The sequence below is a fragment of the Ostrinia furnacalis genome, unplaced genomic scaffold (assembly GCF_004193835.3).
Source record: "Ostrinia furnacalis isolate ACB-3 unplaced genomic scaffold, ASM419383v2 OfSCF2912, whole genome shotgun sequence".
Lineage (NCBI taxonomy): Eukaryota > Metazoa > Arthropoda > Insecta > Lepidoptera > Crambidae > Ostrinia > Ostrinia furnacalis.
The window spans coordinates 337,233-354,121 of record NW_021133151.1 but is presented as its reverse complement, the minus strand read 5'-3'; the positions used below and the strand labels follow the sequence as shown (position 1 = coordinate 354,121).

Below are 16,889 nucleotides of genomic sequence, written 5' to 3'. Positions count from 1 at the left end.
GTTTGTTATTGGTCAATAAGTTGTCAAAATTATGTCATTCACTGTATGACGGATAGTTGTGAGACCTCGGAATTTTCAGTCACGTCATTTTCATAGAAAGTGGGTGTTCGATACAAATGCTACAGTGTTTTACCAAATAAACAGTTATAATTGTAATTACAGAGTTATGTGTTTATAAAACCGAATCATGGAGGGGTTGCCTTCAGGTGATATTCAGGGAAAATACCAAAAATTGGCCGCAGAGTACTCCAAGGTATGTTTCTGTGTATGTTCGATAACGGCGAGTTATGGTCCGTAATTTGTGTAAATTTATCGTTTCCTTTGCAGTTACGGGTGCACGTGAAGGTGCTAAAGAAGGGCGTTCTAGATGAGCAAGCGAAATCTAACGAGTTGAGGGACGCATTGAAAGAAAAAGAAAAAGCTTTGCGAAGAGGGGAATTGGAGATAGATTCGTTAACTTTTAGGAATCAGCAGTTAACGCGCCGGGTGTCCGTCCTTCAGGATGAACTTGAAGCATTACAGGTCAGTGCGTACCAAGAAAACGTGAGGTGTTTATCTAAAATCATAAATTCATTGTGATAAAGATTGAAACACTTTGTTTTACTTACAGTTAAAACAAACAAAGAAATCTAAAGGTAAAGTAGATGAGAAGCAGACTGGCGCTGTAAGTAGTACAGCTCCATTAGATTCTGGCATCTTACAAGAGGAATTGCAGAAGAAAATAATTGAAAATGCACAGTTTGCATCACAGGTATTTAGTAACACCTTACTTGTAAGTTGTAAACAATAAAACTTGGTGCTTAAATGTACCAATAAGATTCTTATAAGTTTTCAGTAAATTATAAAGCAATTTAAACTTACTTTTAAACTTTTGGATACTAATCTATTGTTTATTTTATTTCAGTTATCAGATAAAACATTTGAAGTGTCTCAACTGAAGGCTTCACTAGAAGATTATCAAAGGCACATTAGTGAGAGTGATAGCAAATACAAATGTGAGATAGCAAAGCTCAAAAACAAGAACCAAGAACTGCAGTTTGCTCTAGAAGAGGCACAGAAAGACCGCCTTGGAGGCACCCCGAGCAGGCTCCATGCCCCTAGCAGTAGTCAGCCTCATAGTTGTAATGGAGATTTCATTTCTGAAGGCGGAAGTTTGGTACAGTACAGACATTGTTTGACTCACTCTTTTTAATTAAATAAAGTACTGCTATTCAACATTATAGTCACTGGTTGTGTGTACACTCATAGTGATAAAAAGCTAGACCTCTTGGTTGGATGCTTTTTCTTCTTGAGGACTTTTAAAATGATTCCATGGTTATTTTATTCATAGATTAATTATCTTAGGTTACTGATGTATTTGTTTTTTCAGATTGGAAGTGAAGATGCATTAAGTTCTGTTGATGATTTGAATATAAATGAGCAGTTTAGTATAAAAACCCATACATTAGAACAAGTGAGTATAATTCTGTAATTTACTTAAATATCCTACACAAAAACAGTCTATGAGTCAGCTTTTATTCAATTAATAAAACTATTTATTTCATCAGGAAAATCAAAAACTTAGAATGGAGTATGAGCTTGTCCAAATGGAGAATGAGAGCCTAAAACTAGAAGTAGCAAAATATGTCTCAGCATCACAGAAGAGGAAAGGAGATACTCATGACTCCGGAGACTTCAACACATTCAACGAGACGGCTATAGATAATGAGGGTAGAGTTACAGGCCTTCTTGGGAGCATGGAGGTACCATTCCTGTTGACCCAAGAGGTGCAGTCCAGAGAAGATAGGATGAAAGCTTATTTTAGGAATAAAATTAGTGAATTGAAAGTGGAAAAGGATGAGCTGAGAAGCAAGACTGAACATTATGTCAAAGAGGTAACTACATTTTTGTTTTTGAATTCATTATTTTATTTTCCATCAACCACTAGATGACTAGATAGTGGTGAAATACTCCTCCTAAGCCAATCTCATCTTCCCATCCCAATCCCAAGTGCCCATCTTATTTATTTTATGATTTAATATATTTTTTTTACTTATTCTTGTTTTAGTGTGAGTTGCTAAGGCTAAGGTTCGAAGAGATGGAGCGAGATAAGCAGACAGATGAACATACATTGCAAGAAAAACACAACACAATTGGCCGACTGGTGAGTCAGACACTACTTTCCAACCCAATTGACATTGAATAGAACATGTAACAATGTGTTATGTATTCTGTTACATTCTTTTGTTATTATGGTTGTTTTGACGTTTATTTTCTCAATTCAGGAAGAAGAGTTACACTCCACTTCACACAACTACGAAGAACAAATGTCAGTGCTAACGGAACACGTGGCCGGACTCAATGAGCAATTAACCAAGCAGCATGATGAGATTCAACACCTCAGACATCAGCTATCAACTAGGAGGAAATAGCAGTGTTACAAGTTGAATATAGATATACTAATGGTAAGCCAACAAGTGTCCACTATTTGTGATGCAAATAAACAATTTGTTTTTTATCTACACCAATTTCATGAAGTCATCAGTTGACTAAATGAACTCATTTACGCCACTATTAGTTTTTTAAGAGAGAACGTTTTGTCGGCGAAACTATTTTTAAATATAACCAGCTTTACGTAATTAAGTAATTCTGAGTAGCAATATTTTTACTGCCTTAATATGGTTAAAAAATAATTGAATCGTTCTAGTAGGTACATGTAAAGACGACGGCACATCAAGCTAAAAACTGTAGCATCCTATGTTGTTACAATAGGTGCTATTTTACAACAAAAATGTGTATTCTGATGTGTCGTCAACTGTACAACTGAGTGGTATGACCTTTTTGAATTAATTTGATAAACAAACGTGGATTATTAATAGAGTTGCTGCCGCTTACCGCCCGCGCACTTAGGCGGGGTTATGGTCTGCTATATTTTTTAAGCGAAACGGGACACAATATTGATGTCATGAGATCTCCAGTGTGGACAATTCATTCATGTCTCTGCTTAACAGTCTTCTGCAGTCTATCTTTGTTTATTTTTATCAATACAGCTGTGATTGGTCTTAAAATACCTTTAATAATCCTAGACATGTTATACTGCATTGTTTCTCGTATAGATCTAGCACTTTCACTAGGTTTTTAACACTTTAGAAAACAATTAATTGCTAATATTGAACAACACTAGTAATTTTTACTAGCTGAGATTAATGTACTATATTTTTGCAATAAAAGTATTTTAAGTTCATATTCATGTAAGATAAATTATTTATTTTTATCGAAACATTTCTGTGCCCCTTTATATGGGTTAATGCATATATTATTATAATGTTGAATCATGTTCAAAATAACTGTATTATATGAATATTTTAGAGTGTATAAATGTAAAATATGTATGTTCTGAAAATTATATCTTGTTAATGAATTAAATTAGAATGTAAGTGAAATATTGAACTGCCTGAATTATACACGGTTCTTTAGAATTGTAATATGCAATTATTCACCTAAATTAATTGAAGCAATTAAAAGCAATGTAGGTATCTTATTATTCGGCATTGTATTCATAAAATGTATTATTTCGTTCATCAGGGTATACAAAATGATATTTCAACTTTTCAGCTACATATTAATTGGTGTTCACCAAGAGATTTACTTATAGATATTTATCATCAATTTCGTATTATACTTCTGTATGAACTGTAAAATCCGGAATATTTGTACTACATTTAACACAATCGTATCCAGCTTTTGTGGTCGCCAATTATGAGCTAAAAAGTATAGCTTTATTATTTGCTTAAAACGAATTAGCTATATTTGCTTTAGTTAATAATCTTTTTATAGTTAACTAGTATTAAGCTATAATTTAGTATACTTTTTGTTTCTGTTGGTTTAACGCCCAATATGCCCATCATCCTTTAATAAGATGTGATGAAAAAAATACACCACATGCAGGAATTGAACCTACATCCTCGACTTCTCCGTTGTCGCGCTCTTACCATCTGAGCTAACTGAGTTTAATAAGAGAAATATATTTTATTTTTAGACAAATATTCAAATAATAATAAGTATTGTAAATGTATGTAGGTGTAGGTATATCCTCCCACCTCTATATTTATTTTACTTTACTCAGTGACCTACACTACTAACTTACCTGAAAGTCATCAAATAAATCTTGTGATGCAGCAGAAGCAGCTTTTTGCTTTTTAGGAAAAAGGTTTGATAGTGCCCGAGCCTTTTTATTCTTAACTGCCTAATTGTTTCTAAGCCACAACACTCGCAATAATTGAAATTATCTGCAAAAATATATTACACAATTATTTATAATAAGAACCAGCCGAGCTCAAATGGAACTTGCGCATGAAGGAGTCTATTCCGTTATCAGAAAAACGGTGCAAAAATCGTGTCTGTTTCTGTATATGTTGATAACAACTCAACACAGGCTATGCATGTGGTCATTTATTATTATTTGTCGGGTTAAATAAAAAATAATATTAAGCCGCTTACCGAGTATAATGTTGTCGCATTCCACACATCGACTGCACATTTGCATTTGTTTGCAGTTTCTTACAAATATTTTGCCATTACAAAAATTGCATGTCACTGGAATTTATCACTGTGCGAAACTAAATGACATTGACATTTGAACTTCAACTTCTATGGTTATGGCTAATATTCTTTTTCTGTGGTTGAATCGGCCAATATAAAAATCATAAAAATCGCGAAACGCAGATCTCCATTTATTTATGGATCGATGACAACCCAGCAAATAGTATAAGGTTTTGGCGCTGATCGCATAGTGAGTGGATGGTGAACTGCTAAAGATGGCGACAGCGGTTTGTTTGAAATTGTTTGTCAGTGCCATCGGAATTTAACGAAATTCTCCATTATCCGAATTTTGCGGATATATGTTGTCGACTCAAAATCGATATTTTTTTATGCTTTGTTATTCATATAAGGTTTCGATCCAGTCTACCGTACCCCTTGACGAAATTATTAATATAGATTAAAGCTGATATTGTCTCGCTAGTTATTATAGGTTCGTTCTTTTCGATTTTTCATCAGTTTTTCTTGGTATTTCATTTCCTATCTCATTATATTTTTTTTTAATGAATAGCCTATAATGAATACAGCTTACAAAGCATGAATAAGTCGATATTTGGGCATTGTGTGAAAACACGAGACCCCATGTTATAATATCGTACAATTAAGTAAATTCGCGAGGTAGTAAACACACTGATCCTTCTGTTTCTATTTTGGATTCTTTTGGAAAAACATTCTAATATTAGAATATAGTTTTGTCTCTAGTCACCCCTAAATTTTTATCACCATTCCTTCTGCATGTGGACTAAGGCCTAAATTATCAATTGATTGGCTAGTGATTTAGTTTATTGTAGAATTATAAATTTTATCAGTGTATTATTTTCGGGCAAGCAATTAAATTTATGGCGTACCATATCGCCATGCTTCTTATTATTATTATATATGTCACCGTAAAATTGTGAATTCCGTCAGATTATAATCTGAGTTAAATTACAATCTAACCTAACCTAACCCACTGTTAATTTACAATCTAGTGTTGCCGATCGATAGTCGACTATCGATAGACTATCGATAGTCTATCGATAGTCAAACTATCGCAAGACTATCGATTGGCCTATCGATAGTATCGATACTGTCGATACTATTGATACTATCGATAGCTCAAAACGAGGCAATACTATTGAATATGTGCAATACTATCGATACTATCGATAGTATTGTTGCTCGTGAAGAATAAACTATCGATAGTATCGATACTATCGATAGCTCAAAACGAGGCAATACTATTGAATATGTGCAATACTATCGATACTATCGATAGTATTGTTGCTCGTGAAGAATAAACTATCGATAGTATCGATACTATCGATACTATTGTCGCTTTTGAATAAAAAGCTATCAATACTATCGATACTATCGATTGTTCTAGACTATCGATAGTTTGGCAATTTACAATAGTATCGTTTACAATATTTGGGTATAATAGTCAATAGGCACAACAATAGGGTTATTGGAATACTTGAATTATTTCATATAGTTAACCATAACATTTAATTATAGGTTTCCAAAATTGGCAATACATTTTATTTGCCGTACTTAACTAATGCAGGTAGTTTTAAATACAAGTGAGATCATTATTTTTAGTTATATGTTAGTTGGTAAGTCAAGCGAAACATTTGAAATATTGTAAAAATGAATTTAAACATACCCAATACTATTGCAAATTTACAGACTATCGATAGTCTAGAACAATCGATAGTATCGATAGCTTTTTATTCAAAAGCGACAATACTATCGATAGTATTGATACTATCTATAGTTTATTCTTCACGAGCAACAATACTATCGATAGTATTGCACATATTCAATAGTATTGCCTCGTTTTGTGCTATCGATAGTATCGACAGTATCGATACTATCGATAGGCCTATCGATGGAGAAGGCTTTTTCGAATGATTTTTCGGCAACACTATTACAATCTAACGCGTTATATTATAAACTGACTGAGTTCACAATTTCACGTTGATATATTTGTCGTGTGCCTGGTTTGTATTAACGACATTATGTATACGAGATTGCATGTCTAATGTACAGTCGACAGCACATCGGACCAGCTATTTTTGTTGCAAACTCGCCCTTATAACACATAATATAAGATGCAGCAGTTTTAGAGTTGAGCATAATGTGCCGACGTTTGTACATATTTACAGTAAATAATGTTTATTATAAAATTATTACTTATTTATGCAATGATTTTTTTAAGCTTTGTAATTTACCCTACAATGCTCCGAATTTTGAGTTATAAAATTTCCATAAATGCTGAAAGACACTATAGTTAGTGTTAACAATAATATGTAATAACAATAAAGGATTTAACTCCTAAAACATAGTTTATATGTATAGTGAGATCAAGGGAAAATTCAAAGTGATGAAATTATTTACGTGTATAAATTGTATTTGGTACATAAATACATACATTGCAATGTATTTATTTNGCAATGTATTAAATGATATGTTAAGAAAAATACTTATTCAATAAACAGTTTTGAATATAAAAATGTTTTTTTTAGCGAGGGAAACTACCAAAAGGGTGGGTAAATTAAAAGACGATGTATATGCACAACTTTGTATTATAACGATAATCATAAGCACCTTATAATATGTCATCTGTTACATTATTTGTTTTCAACAGTTACATTATCGTTATAAATATTTATACAAAATTTATCAATTTGTTGAACAGCTTTGCAAATAATTCGCTAAATGTGAGGTTCTGTTCATTCACGCTTCACGCTCATTGAAATTTACATTTATTTTAGTAAGTAACTGTGAGGAACACGTGGCTTGCCAGTATCAAAATTATATCTTCGAGTTTCAAACTAGTTTTGGGCACTAGTTTCAGAACAATCCTTTTTGGATATTGGCTACCACATAAAGTAGTCGCCAGCTTCTTCTATGTGAATAGTGTTTCTTAATTTTTGTACCGAAAGCTGATATATTTTGAAATAAAATCTTTTGCGACTGGCAGCTTTTAATCTTAAATTTTATTGTTAATTCGAGCATTAGAAAGTCAGTCCCTCACAGTTACTTGCTCTTATCTGAACGATTACTAGAGAGGTACTTGATTAATTTTATAGGGATACTTAGGTTCTATAAATAAAACATTTGATTAACATTGCCATACTGCAAAATAATATTGTAAGCCTTTAATATTGCAATTTTTACTCTCCCCAATTGGGAATTTTTACTCCCTACAAAATTAATCATAAGTACCGAACACTTATTTTACTTTAACTCCAGTACAAAATATTATTAAACCTCTACAGATGAAAACATAGTTTTTACACAGTCGGAGATTTACAGCTATAGACCAAGTAGTGGCGTATGATAATGTATAAATAAAAATAAATTATTTTTAAATACTTAGGTGCTTCCATACCGGCATGTTAGTAAGCCGCTCGCTCCCTGAAATCTTTCGATTAGATTTCCAACTTTTTGAAGTTTACCAATAACACAAATAAACTCTATTGTATTATTGATAAGGTTCAAAGTACCTCGAAAATGCAATGCAAATTCATTTGGCACGCTACCCTCTAATAAACAAGTAAATTAAATGTAACATGAAATGCAAACCTTGGGTGCCCTTTATTAAATAATGCTCTATTTTAAATAATTTCAAAAGTATGCTTTACAAATTACAACTAAACTCGGAATGTTTTTAGGCAGGGTGATACTGCGAACAGTTTTTATTCATAAGATGAATGGCAAAATATAAAGAACCGACCCTGCCTTTACATTTCCCTTATAAAATAAAAGGAGATATGCAATGCTTGACATAAAGACCGATATTATTAAAATTAGGCTAGATGTTACGTTCATAATTATAAAGTACGTATAAAAATATAAAGTAAACAATACATGACTTTACTTTTTATGAAAATAGCATATTTTGTGATTAGTGGATTAATTAATCTATTATCCTTAAGTTAGTCGCATGAAAGGAATGAATGAAATAAACTAATCACATTTATTCTGATTAATACACAAATCTAATAATTTTATTCGATTTAACGATCTAAATATACAAAAACAAGCGATGGAATTCATGTCAAACAGACATATCGTTAAAGATTGCATATATTTTTGGTTTTAATAATAAATTATACTAATTTTATGGCTGTTGTATAAACATGATCGCTACTACAACTAGTTATACATCGGTGTCGGCTGTGGGCCGGGTCGCACCTGTCGGCATTGGTCCAGGTTGGCCATACGGGAACAACGAAGCGTTTCAATTTCTATTACAAAATTGCGAATTTCAACCAAAGGATTTTGAAATGCATACAAAATGAAAAACACCCTGTATACAGTGAATTTTCTACTAATTTGCTCTGCAATCTGCTTTGAACGATTGAAATCCTTATTCATTGTTCATGTGCCTTTGACAATATTACCGATAGATGGAACCCGACTCGAAACGATAACGTGACGCAGGTGGATCTCCAGTGGAACGGTGCATTAACCTATTACTTACACGAGATGTAACGCAATGAAAAGGCGACCATATAAACGCTAATGTAGAATCGAAAATGTATCGTAGCTATGGTTCATTTGAACAATTCAGTCTCTATGACAGTGACGTCAGACCATTAGGTATAATATGCCTCAGAAAAGAGTTTGTATAAAGTGTATAAACAGTTATAGGGCAGATTGTTTCAAATACCTACGTCTAATTTTCAAATAGTGTTGTTTGACGTTTCGATGCTACATCTGAGTTATGAACGCATCGCCCTAAAAAGCGGGCGTATAGTGGATAGTGGTGTAGTCAACAGCACGTCAACCTACACCAAAATATCAAATCTCCTCAATTGAAATTTATAGGTAATAAAGTTTAAAATGCATTGTGGGGATAAGTCATTTTGCGATAGGTTCATGTGCTGTGGACTGTACATCGAGACAAGTATTGACCAGCAATAGTCCTTTACGCACCACCCACAGCTACTATAATAAGATAATCACCGAATAATTAAATACAAAGTTCACATTCAACAAGCGATATTATGCCTTCGATATTTTCACACTTGTTTATTGAACCTGTCAAAAATATTCAAAGGTACACTATCATTGAAAACAATTAAGAACTTACGTTAGCAGGATATACAGATGAGACGGATGATAGTTCTATTTAGTACTTCATTACGCAACATCGCTTCACTGGCGACCGATCAGATGCGTGTGCGCAAATTGGACGCCTTTCGATGCCCAATTCTGCTATTAAAAACGTGCTTAGAATAGCGCCTAAACCCCGGTCCGTGAGCACGTAGAATTGTGCCCAATGACCCCAAGCTATCATCCTTATCGCTCGCGCGTAATTATATTGCTGTCGCGACTGTGCGACTGGCACCCGCAGTGAGTGTGCGAGCGCGATAGCAACATAATTACGCGCGAGCGATAAGGATGGGTAGCTTGGGGTCATTGGACAAAATTCTACGTGCTCACGGACCAGACTTAAGCTGTAAGAACAACGTCATCAATCTCTCTATTCTAACCCGATTTATATAGCTCTGATTGGTCGCAAATAACGCGAACATTGCAAGCATTAGAGCTTCAAATCCAACGAGTTGCAAGTTGCAAGCCCCGTCGGAATCGCGGCCCCAACCAACAGCAGTCGACGTCGAGTGAAATATAAAACATCAACAAAACTACCAATTTAATTATATGTGTACTAACTAATATATTAAATATAGACCACAATGCGTCTTCACGTGTCACTCGTAGAGCGTCCTCTCGCTCGCACACATGTACTCACTGACCCCCGTTGCACGCGAGTGTTAAGTGGGTAGACGCACAATTGGCTGCAATGTAACATTTCATTAACTAACATCCTAAACACGTAAACGCTTTACTTAGCTCTGGTAAATACGAAACAACACTTATAAATTCAATTCGGGCATGAACTACATTGGTTGGCTTTCTTTAGCATCGAGTTATCAACATACCACAGCAACGAACAAACGACTTTATTCCTAGGGTAAACGGTAAATTTTTCTAGTTATAAGATAAAATGGCGTACAAGTGTAGCCAGACCCTTAAAAAGAAGGAGGGTAGTTGTTGAAAGAGGCACGCGTCAGTGTTACGTATAGCTTATATTAGACAATAGCAACGAATTTATTTATTTAACATTAACTGAAATATTTGTACTTTATGAATTATTAATTTCACAATATGAACACAATACTAAACTTCAGCAATGTTTGAAAAAGAAAAATTTAACCAGATATTGGGGCAGGAAAGTTCTCGAGTGGCGACCACGGGCTGGAAAACGTAGCGTGGGCAGGCCTCCTACTAGGTGGACCGACGATCTGGTAAAGGTCGCGGGAAGAGCCTGGATGCGGGCAGCGCAGGACCGTTCATTGTGGAAAACCTTGGGGGAGGCCTTTGTCCAGCAGTGGACGTCATTTGGCTGAAACGAACGAACGAACGAACCAGATATTGCTACTAAAAAAGTTGTAAAGATTACGCATGTATTAAGAACATTAATATTGTATCGACGGTTAAGAATCAATACCATCTATCTCAAAAAAGTCAACTTTACAGGAGATAAAAAAAACGTTTCCTCGCTTCAGCTTATAAGTTACTAGAAATGTTAAAATCGCTAAAAAAGGTAAATAAATACTGAAAAATGTTATGTTAACTTAGATTGTCGTAATATTGCCATATACCAAGATAACCTGAGTTAGATGGTATTGGTTCAAAAGAGTTAAAAAAAATTATTTATCTACTAGATAGGTGCTATTGGAAAAAAATAAGTAGTAAAAATCAAGTAGCTTATTAATCAATAACATGAAATGAGGTTGTTTTATACCTTACATTAATTTGTATTTTACAAATGAGGCAAAGAATCATAAAAGTCATGGCATTCTGCTGGTAGAACTAGTTTGAGTTCTTGCAGATGTTGTTATTTTGACGCAGATGGCTGTGGCTTAAGGCATAACAAAATCTTAGTCAAAATTGTGTTTTACGTTAATAACATTTTCATCCGAAGACCTACCGGTTGGAAAACTCGATTAAGGTCTTTAAACATTGTGTAGAGGTCTTCCAGCGAATGACCATAATATTTTCGGCAAACCGAAGGTTAGTGATGTACCTACTCGCCATTAATTTATATTTATGCAGAATCCTTTCCAATTCTGGAGTTTGGAAGCATTTTGTACAAGCACCTCGATGTACCGATAGTCGATACGGCACCACTGGAGAGACTACAGCAATGCCCAAGTCTCGATCGAATCGAAGTCCACGAACGCCAAGCAAAGGGCAACTTATACTCCTCGGTCTTCTGTAAAACCTGCCACAGCGTATGGATGTGGTCTTTGTGAAAATTGGCTTGTGCTTGGGAGGCTTAAAGTCATCAAACCTACGCGTGAGACGATTCGTGATGACTCTTGAAAACAGTTTGTAGACATGGCGCAGTAGGGAGATGGGTCTGTAATTCTTCAGTAAGGTGTTATCTCCCTTCTTGAAGAAAAGCACCACCATGGTTCTGTTCTATGCCTCTGGCGCTATTCCCTCGGGTAAGACGAAATTAAAAGCCTCTGAAGGATCATCAGTATCGGTGTTCCAATCGCGTTCAGATGTTCCGAGGTTATTCCGTCATCACCTGGTGCCTCTTTGTTCTTAAGCTGTTTGAGAGTCATTCTAATCTCGTATAGGCTAATATCCGGTATATCTTCGGTATAGTGTCGAGTTAGCTCAGCTCTTGGGTCTGTGGCTTACATATTAACAGGTTTGGTGACCAAGGTATGCCTGTAAAACCTCTCAGTCTCACCCAGAACCTCGGTCACACTACCGTACACCGTCTTTAACTTAGTGAGCTGGCTTGGCTTAATAGAGTTGTCTCTTGCGAACACTTTGGATCCTTGGTTCCGCTCTATCGCCTTTTGAATAAGAGTACTAGGTATTAGTTAAAGTTGTGAATATTTTGTCAACTTTATCTCATGTATTTCTGATTTTCAACTTACCATTATCAAGTTCTCATACGCTAAAAATATAATGAAACACGTCTACACGTCTGAACAATGAAAGTAAAAAATACTGAATAAAGTAACTTTTTACCACCTTTCTATAATTCTTTGAGGAGAGATAGACAATATTGGCAGAAAATTTTTCGTGCTCTTAACATAGGTGGTATTTCTATAGCAAATAACTTTGGAAATACTGTGAATATTAAGATAGGAGTGTGAACAACCTGTGCCAAATTGGACTTTAAATCTATTGGCATTAAAAAGTGAAAACCGCCAAAACTTGAGATAGATGGTATTGATTCTTAACCGTCGGTATGTTGTATAGTTTACAATAACATAGATAATATCAACTTTTAAAACTATTTACAATGTATGAATATGTCAATACCAAATCTATCTAACCACGAGTTATTGTATATAGCACTCAAGGCTTGGCCGTAATTTGACAATGTTATAGCCAACAATTATCCTATCTATTTCTATAATCATCAGTATCTATCTATTCAATGTTATCGCAAACGTTATTTATACGTATGTAGTGGTAATGATTGTACCTAATCAAACAAAAAAAAAATGTTAATTTACAAACTACATTCTTGCAATTTAAGTAAATTCCAGCTGTTAAAATGCCTAAAAAGCACACTAAAAACATGCTACAGATTTGTGAGAGACATAAATTAAAAAGTATATTTTCTTTGAAATGCGATCTTTATCTTACTAAAGTCACCACTAACGCTTTCGTTATGTTGGACAAGCGTGTACTAGATAGCTACAATCGTGTATGCCGTTAGTAAGAGAATTAAGCAGGCATATACCAGTGTTTAATCTATCTGTGATTCTACTGTCGTGTAGCTTATTGTTTAGCCCATTTACCTGTAACGCACTGTGTTTCATATTCGAGTAGAATTTAGGAAACCAGTAACCGAATGCACTAACGCGCATCCTATTTTCTGTGAATTCATAGTGTTGTATCTTTGCGTTTACGTCTCTCGCGTGTTCCTTTACATTCACCATAAGCATATCCGTTATCAATCTATCAATCCCTTTTACGTATACCTCGTCTCGCAACCTGTAGTTTACCGTCACTTGCAGCCAATTGTGTACTCCTAGAGTCGCGCGCAACCTTTCCACGTGTATCTCTTCGTGCACGTGTACGTATACGTCCCCGTTATCGTGCACGTGTACGTCCCCGTTATCGTGTACGTGTACGTGCGTTAGCTAGCACTGGTTGACGTCGGGTGGGGTGGGCAGGAAGGCGTCGGCGCGCTTGTGTTCGATGAGCGCTTTGACGGTGGAAGTGTCCGCGGGCAGTTCGGACTTCTTGCGGAGGAGCGGCTTGCTGGCGTTGTAGCCTTGCTTCCGCGCCTGGGGACGAGAATAGTTTTTGTTAATGATTTGTGGTAAAAAGTTATACGTGACGAAACTATCGGGTCTCCTTCATATGATAGTTTCATTTGTTCCTATATTTTGGGATAGTTACTGCTCAAATACTTTTTTTTTATGCATAACAAGGCAGGTATTTGACCACAATCGCACCTGATGTTAAGTGGGATGCGGTCTAGGATGGTACATATACCCTGTAAGTGCCTATTCACTCTCCTCCTGTCTAACCTCCTGTTTTCAAGCCAGATTCAACATTCCTTCATGGGCCTCTCTTATGAATAGCGGGTGTAATGGGGCGTTCTGAAAGCTGCTTGAGCCCTTACTCCATGAGCTGGTAGGTACGCAAGCAAGGTTCACTGTACGTCCATTCAGTACACCACACCAGTCTTACCCTCTTAAGAAAGAGCATGCCTAAGCTCCCGTTTTTATTACGCGCTCATAAGTGAGACAGTGGGCTCGTCTCCAGGTCAGTCGGGCGGCGCGCACGCCTTGGCCGCGCTTCTATTTAATGCCTTTTAAGGAGAGCTACACGGAGCCTAGCCACTTAAACCCACTATTACGTATTCCCCTATATCCCAAACCACTTGTAGCCTATATCTTACCTCCTTAGCGCCTTGTTCTACGCGTTGGTAAGTGAGATCTACAGTGGGCTCGTCTCCAGGCAAGTCGGGCGGCGCGCGCGCCGTGGCCGCGTCTCTGTAGGCGGGATTGAAGGCGGCGCGTGCTTAGTTACTGCCTTCTAAGGAGAGCTACACGGAGCCTAGTCACCTAAACCCACCGTAACTTGTTTTCCTATATCTTATGCTACTAGCAGCTTAAGTCACACCTCCTTAGCGCCTTGTTCCACGCGTTGATAAGTGAGATCGACAGTAAGTTCATCTCCAGGTAAGTCAGGCGGCGCGCGCGCCGTGGCCGCGTCTCTATAGGCGGGATTGGAGGCGGCGCGCGCTTAGTTACTGCCTTCTAAGGAGAGCTACATAAAGCCTACCCACTTAAGCCTATAGTCATTTGTTTCCCTATATCTAAAGCCACTCGTAGCCTATATCTTACCTCCTTAGCGCCTTGTTCTACGCGCTGGTAAGTGAGATCGACAGTAGGTTCATCTCCAGGCAAGTCGGGCGGCGCGCGCGCCGTGGCCGCGTCTCTATAGGCGGGGTTGGAGGCGACGCACTTCTAGTTGCTGCCTTCTAAGGAGAGCTACACAAAGCCTACCCACTTAAGCCTATAGTCATTTGTTACCCTATATCTAATGCCACTCGTAGCCTATATCTTACCTCCTTAGCGCCTTGTTCCACGCGTTGATAAGTGAGATCGACAGTAGGTTCATCTCCAGGCAAGTCGGGCGGCGGGCGCGCCGTGGCCGCGTCTCTATAGGCGGGATTGGAGGCGGCGCGCTTCTAGTTGCTGCCTTTTAAGGAGAGCTACACGGAGCCTAGTCACCTAAGGCCACTCTCATTTGTTTCCCTAGCTACTAGTAGCTCAAGTCTCACCCATGCGCGTATACAGCGGGGGAACCGGGTGGTCGTGGCCTCCCCCAGAAAGCTCTCGTATCCCCTCAGAATGCTCTGGTATCCCCTCAGAATGCTCTGGTATCCCCTCAGAATGCTCTGGTATCCCCTCAGAATGCTCTGGTATCCCCTCAGAATGCTCTGGTATCCCCTCAGAATGCTCTGGAATCCCCTCAGAATGCTCTGGTATCCCCCCAGAACGTTCGGCTACCAATTTGAAAATGAAGTTGATAGTACTGATTCATGAGCTTTCGGGCGGCGCGTGCGCTGTGCTTGCGTTTCCTAGTATACCTGTCTTATCTTCTGAAGAAAGATAAATAGAACCTACCCACCTATGCCCACTGATCTTAGTCCCTCTATATCCCAAGTCTTACCTCCTTAGCGCCTTGTTCCACGCGTTGATAAGTGAGATCGACAGTGGGTTCATCTCCAGGCAAGTCGGGCGGCGCGCGCGCCGTGGCCGCGTCTCTGTAGGCGGGGTTGGAGGCGGCGCGCGCTTAGTTACTGCCTTCTAAGGAGAGCTACACAAAGCCTACCCACTTAAACCCACTATTACGTATTCCCCTATATCCCAAACCACTTGTAGCCTATATCTTACCTCCTTAGCGCCTTGCTCTACGCGTTGATAAGTGAGATCGACAGTAGGTTCATCTCCAGGCAAGTCGGGTGGCGCGCGCGCCGTGGCCGCGTCTTTATAGGCGGGGTTGAAGGCGGCGCGCTTCTAATTGCTGCCTTTTAAGGAGAGCTACACAAAGCCTAGCCACTTAAACCCACTATTACGTATTCCCCTATATCCCAAACCACTTGTAGCCTATATCTTACCTCCTTAGCGCCCTGTTCTACGCGCTGATAAGTGAGATCTACAGTGGGCTCATCTCCAGGCAAGTCGGGCGGCGCGCGCGCCGTGGCCGCGTCTCTATAGGCGGGATTGGAGGCGGCGCGCGCTTCTAATTGCTGCCACACCTCCTCTCTTTGAATCATCCTTTCGCGTTCCCTGATAAATAGAACATAAAATTAATTCATCATCAGGTAATTAAGTCGCCACTGAAAGATCACGAATATTTATAATTTAGTAGAGGCAAAATAACGGAGTGTGGACTACACTCCCCACCCTGGTTGAATCATAGTCGGTAGTGGTATGGTTAATACTGGGACGTGTAAAAGTGCTTTTTTAAGTAACATTTCATTAACTAACATCCTAAACACGTAAACGCTTTACTTAGCTCTGGTAAAATACGAAACAACACTTATAAATTCAATTCGGGCATGAACTACATTGGTTGGCTTTCTTTAGCATCGAGTTATAGTTCCAAAATACTGAACTATCCTACCGATGACATTGACAGCGGGGCGCCACCGTCAATACCGAATCGCTGGTTGAGCTGGTTCCGATTTTTGCCATATTGGAAACCATAAAGTTGAACGATGGTAGCGCCCCCCTGTCATTGAGTTTGGCGGGACA

General features: G+C 37.8%; 2 protein-coding genes and 1 long non-coding RNA gene across 3 annotated transcripts; 2 read left to right on the top strand and 1 right to left on the bottom strand.

Moving 5' to 3' along the window:
* The first annotated feature begins 59 nt into the window (after nt 1-59).
* On the top strand, nt 60-3,651 carry LOC114356771 (protein phosphatase 1 regulatory subunit 21). The gene is made up of 8 exons (XM_028310127.1): nt 60-253; nt 328-522; nt 611-751; nt 905-1,156; nt 1,370-1,453; nt 1,548-1,874; nt 2,048-2,143; nt 2,265-3,651. Exons 1-8 carry the CDS (start codon nt 188-190, stop codon nt 2,409-2,411), a joined length of 1,308 nt encoding a protein of 435 aa, XP_028165928.1. The 5' UTR covers nt 60-187; the 3' UTR covers nt 2,412-3,651.
* Nucleotides 3,652-7,108: 3,457 nt separating this feature from the next.
* Nucleotides 7,109-10,422, top strand: LOC114356757 (uncharacterized). The gene is made up of 2 exons (XR_003656247.1): nt 7,109-9,823; nt 9,930-10,422. It is a non-coding gene; the product is annotated as an uncharacterized LOC114356757 (long non-coding RNA).
* Nucleotides 10,423-12,957: 2,535 nt separating this feature from the next.
* Nucleotides 12,958-16,442, bottom strand: LOC114356756 (serine/threonine-protein phosphatase 2A 56 kDa regulatory subunit delta isoform-like). Its single transcript, XM_028310104.1, has 2 exons — nt 16,250-16,442; nt 12,958-13,901 (listed from the first exon to the last, which is right to left on the bottom strand). Exons 1-2 carry the CDS (start codon nt 16,406-16,408, stop codon nt 13,755-13,757), a joined length of 306 nt encoding a protein of 101 aa, XP_028165905.1. The 5' UTR covers nt 16,409-16,442; the 3' UTR covers nt 12,958-13,754.
* Between the last annotated feature and the right edge of the window lie 447 nt (nt 16,443-16,889).